The sequence below is a fragment of the Amblyraja radiata genome, chromosome 20, assembly GCF_010909765.2.
Source record: "Amblyraja radiata isolate CabotCenter1 chromosome 20, sAmbRad1.1.pri, whole genome shotgun sequence".
Taxonomy (NCBI): Eukaryota; Metazoa; Chordata; class Chondrichthyes; order Rajiformes; family Rajidae; genus Amblyraja; species Amblyraja radiata.
Window position 1 is genome coordinate 8,988,888 of NC_045975.1, and position 19,866 is coordinate 9,008,753.

At 40.0% G+C, this 19,866-nt stretch overlaps 1 protein-coding gene across 3 annotated transcripts in view; it reads right to left on the reverse strand.

Moving 5' to 3' along the window:
• Positions 1-6,179: 6,179 nt before the first annotated feature.
• Positions 6,180-19,866, reverse strand: part of prrg4 (proline rich and Gla domain 4) — a 42,401-nt gene continuing 28,714 nt past the window's right edge. For 2 of the 3 annotated variants that reach the window (XM_033038764.1, XM_033038765.1), the window contains exons 5-7: positions 18,037-18,160; positions 10,056-10,181; positions 7,180-7,815 (exon numbers count right to left, since the gene is read on the reverse strand). In XM_033038764.1, coding sequence (XP_032894655.1) covers positions 7,797-7,815; positions 10,056-10,181; positions 18,037-18,160 — 269 coding nt within the window. In that variant the 3' untranslated portion in view covers positions 7,180-7,796. Of the gene's footprint in view, positions 7,816-10,055; positions 10,182-18,036; positions 18,161-19,866 lie in introns of all 3 variants that reach the window. The other variant, XM_033038766.1, reaches the window with a different exon arrangement.

A 19,866-nucleotide genomic window follows, 5' to 3' on the forward strand; every position in this document is an offset into this window, starting at 1 on the left:
GACAGATGATGAGGATATTTATAGGCAACGTCATATGCTGTATGTACAAGCGAATATTCTCTTACGCAAGTTTGGATAGTGAAGATGTCTCTGTTTAGAGCATATTGTACACCACTCTATACTGCACACCCGTGGTCAAACTACAGAAAAACAAGTTTACAGAGACTTAAAGTAGCTTACAATGATGCCATGAGAATTACTAAAGAAACCTAGATGGTGTAGTGCAAGTGAAATGTTTGTGGCTGCAGGAGTCAGTAGTTTACAAGCTATCCTAAGTAATCAGATGTATAAATTTATTTGCAGGATTAATGATTCCGAAAATGACATTATCTTGATCTTATCAAACATAAGGTTTAGCACTACACGCTACCAATCCCAGCTGTGAAGACATTGGCATAGTTGTCTCTTTGTAGGACACTGATCTCTCTCTTTATTCTGGTTATTAAACCATGTATTGTGTTTTTGTATATAATTTTTGATGCTCATAAGTAATTTACTAAGCTTTTATATGTATTTTATGGTGTTTTTATATGCAATGTATTCTATGTAATGTTTTCTTTTATCTGGACCTTGATTCTGAAAATAAAGTAATAATAATAATAATAATAATAATAATAATAATAATAATAATAATAATAATAATAATAATAATAATAATATAAAATAGTGGACTCAAAACTGATCAAGTTTGGTCATTGTGGAATGCTGTGAAGCAAGAAGCCATACACTCACCAGGTGACGCAGAAATATTTGCGTTTAGTTGATCTTTCACATCTAGGAGGGAGAGGAGTATTCATCTCACTGTTTTGGTTCCTGCATTCTGCTGAATTATAAAGCGTTTAGAGAGAATGTATGAAGAACTGTCATGACCCAACGTTGCTTGTCTATTTCATCCGCTGATGTACCTGACCCACTGAGTTCCTCTAACACTTTGTTTTTGCTAAAGATTCCAGCATTTATAGTTTCTTGTGTCTCCATTTTACAGCTCTACTGCAAAATCTCTTTAAAGCCTACTTACTTTGAAGAAGTCAAACTTTGAGGAAGTTCTCCTCTCTCTGCAGGAATTCTGTGAGACCATTTCTCACTAATCCACTTCAGTGATTCCTGCTGCTTTCCTGCCATTCAACTATATTATGTTCCTACTTGATTCTGTTTTTAATAAAGGATCTCGACCTGAAACATTGTCTGGACATTCGCTCCACAGATGCTGCCACGCTGAATTTCTCCAGTACTTTGTATTTTTTTTGCGAGAAAGTATAGCATCTTTATTAATTGCATAAAATTTCATTGATCACCTCTTGTCCTATCCAACTCAGAGAGGCTTATTATCAGTCACTCCTGACATCATGATCACCATACATCTTAATCGGTGTTCCTCTGTCCCTGTGTCACTCCTCTGCCTCGATCGCCGTCTTATGGTTTCATGCCTAATGCATCCGTTTGTTCAGTTCACTTTGGGTATCATGTTCTGCAACCAATTTCTGATGTATTTCTAATTTCAGTGCTGCTGGATGATCAGTATTCACAGCCACACATACAGCATCTATCCAGTAAATCTCTATGTAATTACCAGGATGCCAACAGCACAATCAGCACATTATTTCATTGCTGTTATGGGGATTCATGCGACATGCAAGTTGGCTGCCACATTTTCTACAGTACAGCAATGATTACATCTAACTTCATGGGCTATGGAGTCAAGTGGTGCTGGCACAATCAAAGGTTTTGAAATGTATTATATGAATGTTGAACCTTGTGCAATACTCCTTTGCTTATTACACACTAGCCTCAGACAGCCTAAACACATTTCATGCTGGTTATTTACAGTTAGCAGGGGATTTAGTGAAAAAGCCCAATGTGCCTTGCACATTTTGTTTCTCTTTATTAACTTCAATCCACTTTTCCCCAAGCTGTTACAAAGAAAGATTAAGCAACATCAACAAATCTATTTTATAGCATTCCAAGCTGCTTCAGAGGAATGTTATGGACAGAATTTCATATTGAACCACTTAAAGAGATGTTAGTGGAAAACAACTAAAGCTTACTTTCATGATTGTTGTTGATCGCCACTCATTTTTGAGTGAGACTTTGTCTATCCATAACATCTGACTTAATATTGCGATGTGGATGGAGATGGCTGATTAGACTAATCTGGTATTGAAAGTTTCTTCTGCACCCGAGAGGTTTAGGGATGGTTTTCACGATTCTCTTTTCCTCTTTGCATCCTCTATACCAGCTAACATATGAATAAGCACTGCTTGTTATGTGGGTACGACAGACACGATGATCCAATGCTTTATTTCATGTTGCAACTTAAAAGGGAGAGAGGTGTGGCTTTTAAGGAAGGAATGCCTGAGTGTGTGGTATCAGCAGAAGGTGGCATATTAATGAGCAATGAATTTCGGGAATATGTGAGAACCCAAAATCGGTGGAGTGCAGATATTTCAGCAGGTAGTGGGGGAAGGAACATGGCCATGGAGGTTTTGAAAGAATTGATGGGAATATATGAAAATCAAAGAGTTGCTTGAACAGAATTGGATGCAGATTGCTGAGCATAGGATGGTGGCTGAGTGGGAAATGGTACTAACTAGGAACTCCGCTTCCCACCTCTTGCAGATCAGACCCTTTCACTGAGCTAGGTCTTCCAGCCAGCTAACTATCCAATGCTTAAAGCACCTAGCAATTTATTATTGTGCCAGCTAGGATCAGATTAATCTATCCAAACAGGGAAATCAAACCTGCGATGTTTGTCATTTCGACCTTTAAACTACCCTGTTTCCAAACTAAATAAAAAAATCGGGATTATTAATTCGGAAAAACAAACCCTAGCACAGGGCTTAGCGCTGGGGAATTTACTGAAAATAGAATTTATTATACTGGTAAAAGTATAGCTATAAACTTAAAATGCATAAGCAATTGTAATTTACTGGGGGAATTAAAAATTATAGATCAGAAAGTTCTGAGTTTACTTTTATTTGCTTCTCCCCAAGTGACGAATAAGGCTTTATCCCTTTTTAATGCAGAGTTTGTTACTCCACCAAAATATTCAGTAGGCTTATGTAATGCATTACAGCTGGACATGGGCTCATGTAGGACATGTAACATCAGTGAACAAATTACTTCCTCTCAACTATTCCCAAGAAATCAGATATATCACAGTATTAAAAAACAGGAAGTTTGAGGGCAAGATATCAATTTTCAGTAAGAACAGATTGTAAAATTGATAGTGGCACAGAGGTGCAGCTAGTAGATACCCCACAGCTCCAGAACCAAATATGACCCCCAGTTGTGTCCAACCACATTTGTTCTATAATTGTATGAATTTGCTCTGGATGCTCCGGTTTCCTCCCATATCCCATAGACATACACATTGGTAGCTTAATTGGCCACTGTAAATTACCCCAAGGACATAAGTGAACAAGAGAATTTGGATGAGTTGATGGGAATGTTGCAGTGAAAATAGGTGGGGCAAGAGGATAACTGTGAGCTAGTATGAACTCAATGGGCCCAAAAGAGCCCTTTCTTTGTCGTAAGAAAAAAAAAATTGCAGTTCTAGACCAGCACGTAACATTACAAAGGCAATTTAAGGACATGCTACCCTATTATGAGGAACATTTAAATTCAGAATAATGTAACATATCACTCATCAGTGCATTGAGATAATATATTCAAGCTTCAACTACTTCCAGCACAAATTTAAATCAAGATCCTTTGGATAAAAGTAATATCCAGTGGGTGTTCATTGGCACACATCCAGACCATGTTGCTAACAATATGAAAAAGATACCTCTACTCACACCATTAGCATACTGTGGACTGCTGTACATTCTGTCAACTGGATATACTGCCAAAGTTCACCCCAGCTTCTTGCCCTGCATTTCTTGGAACAGTGACCACTTTCGTCTTAGACATGGGTAGCAGGTGTATCGGAAGGTTGTGGCATCCTTTGTCATACACTCTACAATTAGGTACTGCCATTACTTGATGCAGCAAGCTGTTACAATCTGGAATGCATTCCCTTCAAAGTGATAGATAATGTAATACCAACTTTGAAGAAGGATATTGGATATGAAAAATTTGGCTTTGTGTTCATTCAAAGTATAGACATCTTTATGGGAAGAAGTTATGCAGAATAGCTGAGTTTGAAAAAAATTACAAGTGCTCCTGAAGATTTTTTTTTTAATGAAAACAGGTTTTATTTGGAATTAAAACATTTTACAAATAGTTAACAATCTATTAACACAAAAATATAATCCACAGAATTAAAGAGAAACTAGGGGAAGAAATTACTTGAACAGTCCAGGCTAGAAAATTGATTATTTGAAGGTGAAATTCTGGAGGCCAATTTTCTGAATACCAATATGAAAGGATATCAGAGATGACATGGACTAGAGGAACATAAATGTGCCCCCCCCCCCCCCCCTCCAAACTTCATGCATGTTTCCTATGTTAAAAATAAATGTTTGCAAGTTTAGTTAGGCCTCTGTGAGACCTTGAACTAAAATGACTTCTCTCTGCCAGTCAGATGTGCTGACCTGCACGTTTTTATACAAACCTTACAAAATGGAGGCATCCAAATGTCGAGGTGACTTAGAAAGTCATTTCCTTTCCCTACAGGTCTTTTGTGGCGAGAAGATTTCCTGAGACAACTTATCTGAGTTTAATTAGTCTGAACCGGCAACAACAATTAATGCTCAGAAAACTAAAAGTGACACGACAGGTATTGTATACTTCAATTTTCCCACCCCATATTATCTCTCAAGGCACAATTTCACAAGCTCCCTTCATTATTACAAATGTATTCAAATGGTATTATTCACAGATGAGACTTTCTGAACAGTGATGACAGCTTGTACATTTGCAAATACAAGTTCTCATCTGCAGTTCTTTCTTAAACATTGTGTCTACTCCACTGCGAAATCTCCTCAAGGTATGTATGTCTACTTTGAAGATGTTCTCATCTGCAGTTCTTTCTTAAACATATCATCAATATACATGGAACTTTCAGTACTAGTTTCTGCAAAGTGATTTGGAAATGGAACTTTAAACCAACATTTATTTCTCTAAGGTAGACAAAAATGCTGGAGAAACTCGGCGGGTGAGGCAGCATCTATGGAGCGAAGGAAATAGGCAATGTTTTGGGTTGAGACCCTTCTTCAGACTGATCTGAAGGGGGGGGGGGGGGGCTGGAAGAAGAAAGGAAGAGGCGGAGACAGTGGGCTGAGGGAGAGCTGAGAAGGGGAGGAGAAAGCAGGGGTGTAAACTGCCCAAGCGAAATATGAGGTGCAGGTGAACCTCTGCTGCACCTGGAAAGACTGCTTGGGTCCTTGAATGGAGTCAAGGGGGGAAGTAAAGCGACAAGTGTAGCATTTCCTACGGTTGCAAGGGAAAGTGCCAGGAGAGAGGATGGTTTTGGGTGGGAAGGGACAAATTGACCAGGGAGTTACGGAGGAAGCAGTACATTATACATTCTCTAATGTATAGTGACACAAACTCTAGTCTGACATATGATTTAGCACATACTGGGAATGGGCCTGAGTCTGGAATTTCAATTATATGAATAGGTGAATTCAAATAATAGCTTCTCAAAAAGGCTAGGACTTTATTCCTTGGAGCATAGGAGCCCGAAGGGTGATCTTATTGAGGTATATAAAATCATGAGGGGAATTGATAGGGTAAATGCACAGTCGTTTACCTAGAGTAGGGGAACCAAGAACCAGAAGACATGGGTTTAAGGTGAGAGGGGAAAGATTTAATAGGAATCCAAAGTTCTATTGCCTTAGCAGGTTCTCTGGATGCTTTCAAGGGAGAGCTAGATAGGGCTCTTAAAAATAGCGGAGTCAGGGGATATGGGGAGAAGGCAGGAACGGGGTACTGATTGGGGATGATCAGCCATGATCACATTGAATAGTGGTGCTGGCTCGAAGGGCCAAATGGCCTACTCCTGCACCTATTGTCTCTAGTCTATTATCAAAGGGCAATGTTTTACACAGAGGGTGGTGGGTATGTAGAATGAGCTGCCAGAAAAGATAGTTGCAGGTTGAGGATGAAACAAAACAGGCTGGGTTAGTGTAGCGTGATAAACCATCATCTAAACTTGCTCATATCCAAGTATTCTTGGATATTGATGTAATCAAAAACCTGTAATGCCCATTGTTTCCTCATTTTTAACATTTACTAATATGTCTAACTAAATTTCTGCATTGGACAGAAAGTCAGGATCAATTCAAGTATTGGACCCATTGTCACCTGAAGTATATTTGTGAGCAGAATTAATAAGCAGTAATTATTCTAACTTCACCACCTTTTCTATGACTAGATGCTTCACACAAGTATGCAGGGAATGGAGGTAGATGGATTATGTGCAGGCAGAAGGGATTAGTTTAAGTAGGTAAGTTCAACACAGACACCAGTCGAAGGGCTTGTGCAATATTATTCCACATTCTGTGTTCTGCATTCTAGTAATCCGTTGTCAAAACCCGTGGTCCATCTTTCAACAATTGTTTTGAATTGGTACTTAATGCAAAGCCCACAGCTTTCTTTAGACTTAAGACTCTGACATCACAGGAACAAACAAATATTGAATAAATGGCATAAAGTGTACTACAGAATATAACAAGTCCATTTGGTACATAAATTCAGGACACCAAGTAAACTGGTGTGCTAGTTTCTCAAAGTGGCTGTGAATGTGATAAATATTGAGAGTTCATTCCTCAATTCAGTGCTCGGGACATGGCAGAGAGAGAAAATTGATAAAAGTGACAGCGGATTTGCTCCTGAGCCTGTCGTTGTTGGAGGCACAATAGAATGGAAATGTTGGAATCAACTGGAGGAACTCACCAGGTCGAGCAGAATTTGCAGTGGAAAGGAATTTCAGACCTGACACAGGCTCGTGATTGAAATATTTCCAATATGTTTCCCCTCGCAAAGATACTGCTCGGCCTACTATGTTCCTCTTGCAGATTAGTTTGCAACTTCAGCCCTTGATGTTGTTGTTGAAATGTTACAGGACCATCTGAAGTGCCAGGGAGACTGCAAGTTTGGATGATAAGTTCAGATGATAAGAATGCAGATCTATATTGATTTTGATAGTCACATTTGAAGACCGGTACTGGTTGAAAGAGACGTTGATATGTGGTGATCTGAAGTACCAGCCAATTAAGTAATTAACACTCAAGATTCCAGGATTAGTGTCCTCTTTAATAAGAAACAGTTTTCAAAGCCAGTATTTTGAGACCGACCATGATTTGGCTGATTGAACTGCTAGACCAACATAGAACAGTAGATGATTTATTTTTAGGAAAATATTATATCTAGCGTATTTATAAATTATGTCTAAGAGACATTACGGAAGACAAATGCTTAAGTACTCAGACCTATTTAGCCCAATACAAATATTTTCATTTTTCAAATTATCCTTGGAGTTAAAAATCCTGCATCTTGGAAGCAATGAGATGTGCTACTGCCAAACTGCCGAGAAGGTCAGTAGTTTGTGGGATTTATAACTGCATTAGCTAAAATGTTATTCCTTCATATGATATAATAAGAAAGTGTATTATAAAGGTTAAAGTATGAAAAATAAACCAACAATTTTGTATCATTTCTGAAGAATTTTACATCCACATAGATTAATATCATACAAATATCACATATTCAAAATACAAACAATAATTAATTTAATTTTATAGTGCATGTTTCATTATTAAAATACGCACTGAATATAAATGTTTACTATTAGTGCCATTTTAAAAAATCAAGTCTAATTTGTCTATTCATGTTCTGAAGCGATGGGATTTTCAGGAAGCAGAAGATGACCTGTAAAAACAATACATATGAGAAACAAATTTTACAAAATAATCTTTATAAATGAATAATCTTCAATGTGGAAAGATGATATGGGGCTGGTTCCATATTACTCTCGGACCGAGAGGGTTTTGCTTCAGCTACAAATTCAGAGACGAGCAGAGGGCTGTAGGACCTGTGCCCATGCTTTATCCTCATGTCTCCATCTATCTAATCAAACCTCTCTCAGTTCAGGCCTCAGCTCCTTTACAGAGAAAACGACAACTTGCACATGTGGCAAGTCTGAAAGGATCCAACATATTTGGCCAGATTTTTTATATTCTTTATACAATATGCAGATCAGAATGATTCACAGTAGTACTTAGGGTAATCTTATCAACATACTATTCATGTTTAACAGAACTTCCTGATTTTCAAAATAAGATTTGAACTACTTCACTGGCATCCACGTTGTGTACTGGACATTTCAAACTGCTTTATTGCAAATTAAGTATCTTTGTTGTGTTGCAATGAAGAGAACCTGGTGATGTTGACTTGCTAATTAGGGTTGTCGTGCTGCTCCAAATATTGGGGACTTCCAAAGGTCATGGGTTTGTGCGATACAAGGAGATATTCAGGACGGGGAGGAGTCCCAGTTTTGCCCATGATGATATCTAATAACCAAGTATGCATAAAAAAACATTCAGCAAGCCCTCTGCCTGCTGAGTCAGGTGGTTAACTTCGCTTATGTGTTTTTGAGGAATTTACGTTGCCGCAGCAGTCAAGCAGCAAGTTTCAATGGTACCGTAGCTGTACTTGCTTATGATAGTTGGGCTATCGAGTTGACCGGAGGACACAAAGCGCCTACTAAGGTATATAAGGTTAAATGGATGGGCATGGAATATTATAGTGTCATAGTCATAGAGTTATACAGCACAGAAAAGGATACTTCAGCTCATAATGACCATCGACCACCTATTTACACATCCATTTTATTCTTATTATCCCTGCAACTTCCACCAGATTCTCCCACCCACCTACAGTATACATTAAGGATAAATTGGCAGTGGGACGAACACCACGTAATCATGGGGAGAAGACGCAATCTGCACACACAGGCAATTGAGGGCAGGATTGAAGATAGGTTGGTGGAGTTGCGAGATAGAAAATCTATTAACTGCTACGGGAAATGTGAGATTATCTACTTTGAATCGAAGAATTTAAAAGCAATGTGTTTATTTTTAAACATTGCAACATTACAAAATAGCACAAAGGAATCTGGAGTCCTGGCACTTCTACCGGTAAATATCAACATGCAAGTAGAGCAAATAAATTGAATGTTGGCCTTCATATGAGGGGTATTCAGTGTTAAAGTATGGAACTGTCGATCCAATGTTACAGGGTGCTAGGAAGACCATATCTGGAGTCACAGTTTTTGATCTCTATACTTAAGGATGTGCTTCTGTGGTAGGCAATGTGAAGAAAATTTACTAAACTGGTTCCAGGGATGAAAGAGTTGATGTGGGAAGCAAAATTGAACATATTGTGCCAATGCTCGATTGAAACTTATAATTGCGAGTGGGAGTTTCCCTCGGTGGGGGTAACGGGAACTAGAGGGCATGGTTTCAGAATTAAATGGGCTTGTGTATCTTCAGAATTTTCTACCACAGAGCGCTGTGGGGGCAGAGTCACTGAATATAGAGATTTAAGCCGCAAGAGAGTTCAGGAGTACGGCAAACTTCAAGTATCCAACAACTTTCATGCTCAACCACAAACTTCCATGGTGCTAATTAAAGTGACACTAGATGAGTAATGGTGACATCCATATCACCGCATTCCCATATCAACAGCAGATGCACCATTTATATTGTGTTTAATCACCTGCAACCTCAAGAGAGCGAAGCAGTGTTGAGTGGAAGATTGGATAAACCCTAATTTTACTAAATGAGAACCTGCTTCTTGTTCCTATGTTAATTTAACGTTGTGGGTTGAGGGAATCTGGAAACTCATGAATCTGAGGAAAATGCTGCAAACTGAGCCAACATCGGATTTTGATATTATCTTTCCTCAAATTAATCCCTGTGCCCAGTTTGCTTATTTGATGGATTAATGAAGTAATGTCTCTTTCACACACATGCATCGACCCAAAGCAATGTAAAACCCATAAACTGTGAGTTGCGAATGCTCTTCTATGCAATGCATCAGGAAAATATTGACTAAACTAATGCAGTAACTATTTCATTCTTCTAAAAGATAGCGATCGTATTACATACCGCTGGTAGGGAGGTGGAGAAGCATCATGCTGCCCAGTCGCCACAAGTGCTTGCTCATAGGAAGGTAGAATTGGCTTTGTGTTTTCAGGAATGGGCATAAGGCTAATGCTATTTTCTTCAGTCCTCCTAATAAAACAAGGGATTAAATGTGTCTAAACATTTTCATCAGCCATGATTTTCTTACCAGAAAGTGCATTTTCGCAGGCATGTTAGGAGGAGCAATAATTATCTTTAGGCTCCATTAACTACAATGAAATAAATCCCATAAACAGTTTCACTTGACCCAATATTGTTGCAAATCACATTGTCAATAGACAGAGTTCTCACAAAATTATTACAGTTGTATATAAAATTAATCAGCTGTGAAAAGTCCTTGATCATTAAGTTTAAATCCTGAATGTAGTTTTTTTTTACAATTGCCAACATGTCTACTTCCGGGTCACACGTTGGAATCGTTCCATTTTCATTTTGGAACACTAGCGTTTCAAAAACCACCATGCTCAACATCACAAACTTCCATGGTGCTAATTGATATTACTGTTGGTGAGTAATAGTGGCATCCATATCACCGCATTTCCAGATCATCAGATGCACCATATAAATTGTGTTTAATCACCTTCAATCTCAAGAGAGTGAAGCCAGGTTAAATGTAGATCTAGATCCCAAGTGAGAATTGGAAACCTATGACATTTGATAAACATTAGTAAAAGACATATACTGATTAACATCAGAGTGTTGAGTGTCGAAAAGTGTCTGTGTGTGTGTTGTTTATGTAGAAAATTGCTCCCAAGACAGTAATCAAATTATTCCCTCCTAAGATTTAATTAGGAAGAAGTATTTCACAAGCTTGGTTTGTATTCCCTCAGCTTTGTACAGTTGATTGGTGATGTCACCGAGGTGTTAAAATTTGGTAAAGAGCTTAATTTCTGTGAAGAGAGGAAGGGGCCTCATGTTGTACCTTTAGAATGGAGATGAGGAGGAATTTCTTTAGCCACAGCCACGGAAGGCAAAACTGGGTATTTTTAAAGGGGAGATTGACACCTTTACTAATCAAGAACCTATCAAAGGTTACAGGGAGAAGGCAGGAGAATGGGAAGGGGAAAAAATAGATCAGCCATGATCAAATGGCAGAGCGGACTCAAATGGCCTGATTCTGCTCCCATATCTTATGATTAGTGCTGAACCAGTCCAAGGTGAAACCAGGTACTTTTTCCCCCCACGCACAATAGAATTTGGAACATTTTAGCACCAAATGGTCTGGATACTTGGGAAGATGGAGGGGTTGGGGTATCTAGTGATATTTTTAATTGAATTTGATAGATTATTGTTATTAATAGCATTAAAAGGTAGGAAGGTACAAAGTAAGTTCATGATACCAATGTACAAATCAGCCATCATTGGATGTCGAGGCCTTTTCCTTCTTTGCATGTATTCAAGATTTTTTTACAGATTTGATGCTTAATAATATACTTGAGATAGCTGCCAACTCTAGCTTGAATGGAAAGTGGGCTTTGTGTTTGGAAATAAAAACATAGTAAACTTATTTCCAAGGTTAATCACTAGAATGTTTCTCTTGCAAAACCTTTGTCGAACAGAAGTTGAAGCAAGCTACAGGATAAAGGCAATGGTGAATAAAGAAATGGGTCTAAGGATATCTTAATGGAGGAAAGAGAATTACTTGAGGCAGAGAGTTTACGAAGGGGATTCCAGGACCTCGGGTCTTGCCAACAGAAGGCAAAGCAGCCAAAATGTAGAGATGCCCAAGAGAGCTATTACTTTAGTGGATGTATGGCTGGTTAATTTTAAACAGTTAGGGATAGATAGGACCTTAGAGAGGTTATGCAAAAAAGATAGAGATCATGGATTTGAATTGTTATTTAATTGATGAACTGAGGGTGTGATGAGTGAATGAGACTGAGTGAATGCCAGGATGCAAGCAGCAGAACTTTAGATCAGTGATTCCCAACCTGGGGCCATGCCAGATCTCAGGGGGGCCACAGAAAATTTTGGGGATTTAGGGGGCCACAGGTTCAATGAAGGGGGCCATCTTTTTTCCGCTAATAATGTCAGGGGGGGGGGGGGCCACAGAAAAATTAAAGAGCCCAAGGGGGCCATGAGCTAAAAAAGGTTGGAAAGCACTACTTTAGATGACTACAAGTTTACAAAGGTTGGAAACTAGCCATGAGTGCATTGCCTTGTCACATCTACGGGAAACAAAGGTGTTTTTGGATGAGGGTTTCTGCAGTCAATGAGCTGAAGCAGGAAGAGTTAGTGAGGTTACAAGTTTGGGAACTGGTGATGTAGTGATATAATCCAAAACTCATCGCTGGATTAAAGTGTGCAATAAGTTTTCTTCAGGCTCATGTTTGGCAAGGAAATGGAAGAAGCTACTGGTGGTGGAACAGAGTTTGCATCAAGGGACAGGTGATAATAGTTGATGTAATGAGCTTTTCATTTGAACTACTTTAGAATTTTGGAATCATCTATCCTGGAAAAACCTGTGATCATTCACTTTATCCATGCCCCTCGTGATATTGTACACCTCGATAAGGTCACCCCTCAGCCTTCTACATTCCAATTACAAAATGCCCTAGCTTATCCTTGGGCTATAGCCTCAGCACAATAGCCCAGGTAACATCCTTGCGGATTTCTTCTCCCCCCTTTCCCACTTAGTGACATCCTTCATGCAGCTGGGAGATCAGTACTGCACCCAGAACCAAAATCTGAGGAGCAGTGGTTAAGGGAGAGAATTGTAACCATTTAAATCTACACTGTTGAAGGAATTTCCATCAATTAAGGAGTACATAGAGCATAGAGCAAGTAGAGGAGATTGATTTAACTTGGCATCATGTTCAGCATGGACACTGAAAGGGGCCATGGGGCCTGTTCCTGTGCTGTAATGTCTATGTTCTATTTCATCTAGGTTTTCTTCACTTGGCCACAGAATATTTCATTTTTTAAACTGTCCCTACAGTAAAAATAACAATGAAATTTCAAAAGAACTTAATGTGTCGTAAATTTCGTGCAAACAGATAATGAGTGGTGCGTTGTGAACAAAATTTATTTTTCTTTCTTCATGCGTCAATTTTTTAAAAACCAAGTTAATATGTACCATTTAATAGGGCAGAGCAACTGTATTATGTAATCTAAAAGGGAGGTTTTTCCAAGTCAACAGAAGTTTTATTTCCTCCCTAATGAACATTCCTATTTGATTTGATTTGATTTGATTTGATTACTTTATTAATCCCCTTATTCAGGGGAAATTCAGATGTCCTTGCAGCACACTAATAAAAATACAACATAGCATTCAAGAAGTTTAACATTAAAACATAAAAACATCCCACATTATGAAGCATTCTTTCAATTCGCTATCAAGGTTTGGAGACAAGGAACTGCATATGCTGATTGCAAAAAAAGACACAAAGTGCTGGAGTGAAGAAGGGCCCCAACCCAAAATTTCACGTATCCGTGTTCTCTAGAGATGCTGCCTGAATCGTTGAGTTACTCCAGTACTTTGGGTCGTTTTTTGCTATCAAGGTTTGCTGATTAATTAAGTTGTAATTAATTAAGTTACTGCTGAGAAATTAAATTCTGGGCTTAATACATTAGTGTGGTTCCAGTTTATTTTTATAAAAATGAATTATATATTTTATATCTGAGATCAGTGTGGTTCTCAGCTAGGGTAGGCAATTTCTCTTCAACGAACTGGAGTCCAAAGCGGAAAATAAAATCCCAACTCAGGCTTCCATCTAATGAGACTAACTGGAAATCATGAGCAGTGTTGGGTTGGGCTTTGTGGAGGACTGCGTTGAACTGTTCCCCATGACTCCAACATGCAGAAGCAGTCAGAACAGGTGGTGATGAAATAAAAAGTGATTCATATTCTCAATGCCTCCCTCTTGTTGGCTTGAGTTACAAATGTAAATACAGGGCTCAGATTGCATCTCAATATTTGGCAGAGACATTTGGCATCTTCACTAAGTAATATGGAATGTCCAACTCGTTTAACATTGAAATCCATCTGGCACTTTCCAAGCCATTTTGTATACCAGCACATTGGACACAAAGTCCAAAAACTTTAAAAGTTTTTTGTGGCTGCTTTAAAATAGAGTAAAGGTTGAGCCTCAAGTCAATTCTGTTGGGAGAGAAGCTACACTAGAAAAGAGGGTATTTGCGCCATCACACTGACTTAAACAAAACAGAGGAACAAAGTCAATGTGTAGAACTTATCATTCAGTAGATAATCTGTTACTGATTTAGCTATTCTTGCAATAAATGAACTATGAGCAGTTTGCTAATATTTTTAAAAGATTTCATGAGAAAGAGAAGACAACTGGTTTCCAGCAATTTAATTTTAAAATTTGAATTTGACTCATTAATATTTCTCCAGAGTGTGAGAATTTCAGAGAGATGCAGAGGTGCTCATGTGGAAAAAGTGCAGGAATTATAACAGAAAGGGAAGTTACTAGCTCCGATGATGTAGAATCTGTATGGATAGAGCAAAGAAATACCAAGGGATGGTTTATTTCTAGGATTAACAGTGCAGAGTCAACAGCTTCCAGCATCTAGGTGTGCATCTCTCTGAAGATCTGTCCTGGGCCCAGCACTTTGAAGCAATCACAAAGAAAGTTCGTCAACGCCTCTATTTCCTTAGAAGATTTAGGTCATTTGACATGTACTCCAATTGAACTTCTACAGATATACAGTAGAGAGCATGCTGACTGGTTGCATCATGGCCTGGTTCAGTAAGTCAAATGCCCAGGAACAAAGGACACTGAGCAAGTTAATGTGCTTGTAAAGTAGGGGTCGGAAATTTATGGCCCCCGGGCCGAATGTGGCCCGTAACCCAAAATCATCCGGCCCGCCGAGCAGCAGCGGCCGGGCGCCCCGAGCAGCAGCGGCCAGGCGCCCTGAGCAGCGGGCAAGCTCTGGCTGTAGCGCATCCTGCGCAAAGCCGCCGGAACGGCCGCGCACCCTCTGTGAACACGTTTAAGAAAGAACTGCAAATGCTGGAAAGATCGAACGTAGACAAAGATGCTGGAGAAACTCAGCAGGTGAGACATGCAAGGATTGCATGAGTCTGCCTCACCCGCTAAGTTTCTCCAGCAATTTTGTCTACCTGTGAACACGTGATTTGATGCCTGCCATCCGGGGCGGGATCCATGTGTACACGTGATAGATGTGGTCCGCCATCCGCTCACAGACATGCGTCCCTGCCGCTGTGCAGAACAAGGTTGCCAACCCCTGTTGTAAAACTACAGCAAGTAAGAATTTATTTGTTCTGTTGCTGGTATATATGACAATCAGACGGTCTTGACATGATTCTTGTAAACAATCAAGGAGGACAGGGAGAATGTGCAAATTCCGGACAGTGTGGGAGGAAACCGAAGATCTCGGAGAAAACCCACGCGGGTCATGGGGAGAATGTTCAAACTCCTTACAGACAAGCACCCATAGTCAGGATCGAACCCAGGTCTCTGGCGCTGTAAAGCAGTATCGCTACCGCTAGGCCAACGTGCTGCCGTATTTTGTTTTTTGTAGATGGTATTGCAGCCACAGTGCACCGGAGTCACAAAATTATTATATTGAAACACGTCTCAAAACGATTGGACCCTCGCACTGGCCCCCTGGCCTTCAGTAGACTTTCAATAGCTGAATCATTATTTGTTACTATACAGCCCGTACCCATCACATTTATAGTGTTTCTATTGACAAAACCCAATTCAACAACAAAAAGCAACTATGGAATTTGTGATAAATTAATTAATCCGCTGATGAAGAAAATCTGAAGTAAAACCGAGATTGAGTTTGTTTGCCAGGAGATTTTGAAAGATGCAACTGCGGTGCCATCTAGTGGTCAAGTGGAGGAACAAACACAGACATCTGTTTAAGGTAGATAAAAATGCTGGAGAAACTCAGCGGGTGAGGCAGCATCTCTGGAGCGAAGGAATAGGTGACGTTTCGGGTCGAGACCCTTCTTCAGAGTCTGACCCGCTAGGTTTCTCCAACTGTTTTATCTACCTTCAATTTTTCCAGCATCTGCAGTTCCTTCTTAAATATATTTTGTTATTCTTTCTATTTTTCTTCTCCCATTTAAAATAAATTCCTAGTTGTTCACATCTGAACCATTGAAATCGCTTTCCTTTGCAGTTACTGAGCAGCGAGCCATGCATTTCTGCACTGCTCATATTGATACTGAACCCTGTGGTACCTCACTAGTCATCGCCAGTCCTGTGCAAGACTGCGAGGCTGAAGCAGGGATCCGACCCGAAGCGTTGCCTGTCCATTCCCTCTACAGATTCCTCTGACCTGCTGCATTCCTCCAGCTATGTGCGTTTTGCTTAAGATTGCAGCATCTGCAGTTTGTCGTGTTTCCACATGATATGCTTCGCTGAACTGAACCTCAGCCCTGCTACCCTGAGATGTCAGCACTCCTCCAACCATAACCTCGTTGAACGGCGCCATATTCAATTACACCACCACTGGCAATAATAGCTGACAAAGCCCCAAGTTTGGGAATAATTCTCCTTCAGATACGCTCGTAGAGTTATTCAGCACAGGAACAAATGCTTCAGCCCACCGTGTCCTTGCTGACCATCAGGTACCCACCTATACTAATCCCACTCACTCGCACCTGGTCTGTAGCCTTCTAACCCTTGGTGATTCAAGTCTTTGTTTGGAAACTTTTTAAATGTTGTCAGAGGGCTTAGCTCCATCACTCACCCAAACACTGGGTTCCAGATTCCATTTATCCTCTGGGTTAAACAATTCTCCTTCAGAACCCCTCTAAATCTTTTATCTCTTCCCCAAAACCCATGCCCTCTAGTTTCACACACTCGTGTTACTGGGAAAATGTTTCCTATTATCAATCCTATCCACAACCCTCATAATGTTGTACACTTCTCTTGGGCCATTTACAGCCTCCTCTGCTCAATTTATCCAGTCTCTCCTCATAACTGAAAAACTCCAAAACCAAGCTACATCTCCCCTGCAACCTTTCCAGTTCAATCACACCTTTCCTAATAATGTGGCAGTCAGCACTACACAGAGCCCCACATAGAACTACAGTTGAAATTGAATCAGTGCGTTATAACCAGGGTCCTTATGTGGATCAGTAGCAAATTCTGTTTGATAAATGTTCCTCTGAAGCATTTTCACTACAAAATGTTATATGGCAACTGCAGTTGTTTAAAGTGCTTTATAAATAAAGTTATTATTATTATTATATGAATGAATCTTAATTTCTATTCACTGAAAAGCAGATTTTGCACAATCCGCAGGCATTGCCACTTTCATTTCACTGCACATCTTGTATGTGTATGTGACAAATAAAGTTGACTTGACTTGAAGCAGTTTCTAATTTTTACTCTGTGTGAATAGCTTGTTGCATCACTCTAGACTGCGAGGCTCGGGGTTAACTTTCTAAGCACTGTATTCAAATTTTAGTTGAGAATAAGGGGCACACTGGTAGAGTTGCTGCCTTACAGTCCCATGAGATCCCGGTTTGATTCTGACTACGGGTGCTGTCTGCACGGAGTTGTATGTTCTCGCTGAGACAGCATAGGTTTTCTCCAGGTGCTCAGGTTTCCTCCCACATTCCAAAAGACATTCACGTCTGTCGGTTAATTGGCTTCTGCAAATTGTCCCTAGTGTGTAGGATAGAACTGGTGTACGGATGATTGCTGGTGTGGACCTGATGAGCCAAAGAGCCTGTTTTCACACCGTATCTCTAACCTAAACTAAACTAAAAAGGTTTAGTACGCAACTAATAACATGCTGGAGAATTACAGATTAAAAGATTCACACTTAACCATATCTCAATGGTGTTTCAGATTTCATAAAAACTTGTCTTAAAGAGTGAATCCAAGCACAAATCACGATAATACTTGCTGAGTTTTGAAAAATGACCTTGAGTTTTCTGAAAAGCCTTCTCACGTATACATCACAGATAATGAATGATTAACCCAATGCAGAAACTCACCTCGTCCTATTTCGAGCTTTAGATCTGTACTTCCAATAATACCAGAAGAACAATCCCAATGCAATTACAAATATCATAGTGCCAAAGAAGGCTGTCAGAATTGTAGTAATATCAGATGTAACTCCTGAAGAGAGGGTGAAGAGACACAATCAAAGTTAGCAGCAGCAGGTCTTGGTCCATCTTCAATCGCTATACTTTGAAGTTTGGTATTTTTCCAATACAAATTATTTGAACTCTTGTGGTTTGTGTTCAGCTGTGATAGATTTTGTCTCATGGGTTATAGCAGATTGGAGCAATGTTGTGCAAAATATAAATGAATTTGTGAGTGTCTTTCAGCAAAGGGCATGTCACTGACAAAACGGGTCTTTACTGTCCATTACTATTGCTGATGGAAACATTGCGGGTGAACTACCTTATTCTTAAACATCTGCAGTCTGTATGAAAGTTCCCCAACACTATAAGGTAAACCACCTTCCCATTGTTCTGATGATGAGAATTTCTGCACAGATTCATAGAAACATAGAAAATAGGTGTAGGAGTAGGCCATTCGGCCCTTCGAGCCTGCACCGCCATTCAATATGATCATGGCTGATCATCCAACTCAGTATCCCGTACCTGCCTTCTCTCCATACCCCCTGATACCTTTAGCCACAAGGGCCACATCTAACTCCCTCTTAAATATAGCCAATGAACTGGCCTCAACTACCTTCTGTAGCAGAGAATTCCAGAGATTCACCACTCTCTGTGTAAAAAAGGTTTTTTCTCATCTCAGTCCCAAAAGATTTCCCCTTTATCCTTAAACTGTGACCCCTTGTTCTGGAATGTTGGAACATTCTGGAACATTCCCCTGAAATGTTGTTCTTCTTCCCAGACCATGACTTCCCATCTGCTGTGGTGGATGAGCCCTAGACCACATCTGAGCTATTTCCCACACCTCTGCTCTCACCACTTCTCCTGTACAGACCAAGAACAGTGTTCCCCTGGCCTTTACCATCCACCAAGCCTCTGCATTCAACGGATCATCTTTGCCAATTTCCAACAGTTCCAACAAGACTCCACCACCAGTCACATATCCATACCTACCCATCAGCATTTTGTAGTAATCGCTCCTTTGCGACTCCCCAGGCGATCTTCATCACGCCTTGACTCACAGCACATTCCCACACAACCAGATTTAACACCCGACCTTTCACCTCCGCCCTCCCCACTGTCCAGGGATCCAAACAGCCTTACCCGGTGAAGCAGAGATCCACTTGCACGCCATCAAATCTAGTGTACTACGCTACCAGGGACTAACTCTACTGAACGTTTTTCCTTCCATTATTTATTATGTAAAAGAATATGTGTGTTATGATTGTGTTTATAGTTTGTTTGGTTGTTTGGTTGTTTGTCTTTTGCACAAAAATCCGCGAGCATTGCCACTTTCATTTCACTGCACATCTCGTATGTGTATGTGACAAATAAACTTGACTTGACTTGACTACTTGTTCTTCTCTAGACAGGGGAAACCAGGCGTAGGTTGGGTGATCAATATGCAGAGTACCTGCACTCAATCTGCAAGAGTGATCCTGAGCTACCAGTTGCCATCTGTCTGTAGTCTCCTGCTGCTGTATGACCAGCATCTCATCTTCTGTCCAGGCATGGTGCAGCCTTTCGGACACAATATCAGGTTCAACAACTTTTGGTAACTAACTCTTTTGGTCTGTATCTGTCATTATGTTGATCATTTTTTATTTTCCTTTTTGTATAGTCTGATCTGCTGTGCAACACATTACAGACACATAATTTAATCCCCACTGCTCCCTAACCATCTCATTATTAGTCTTTCCC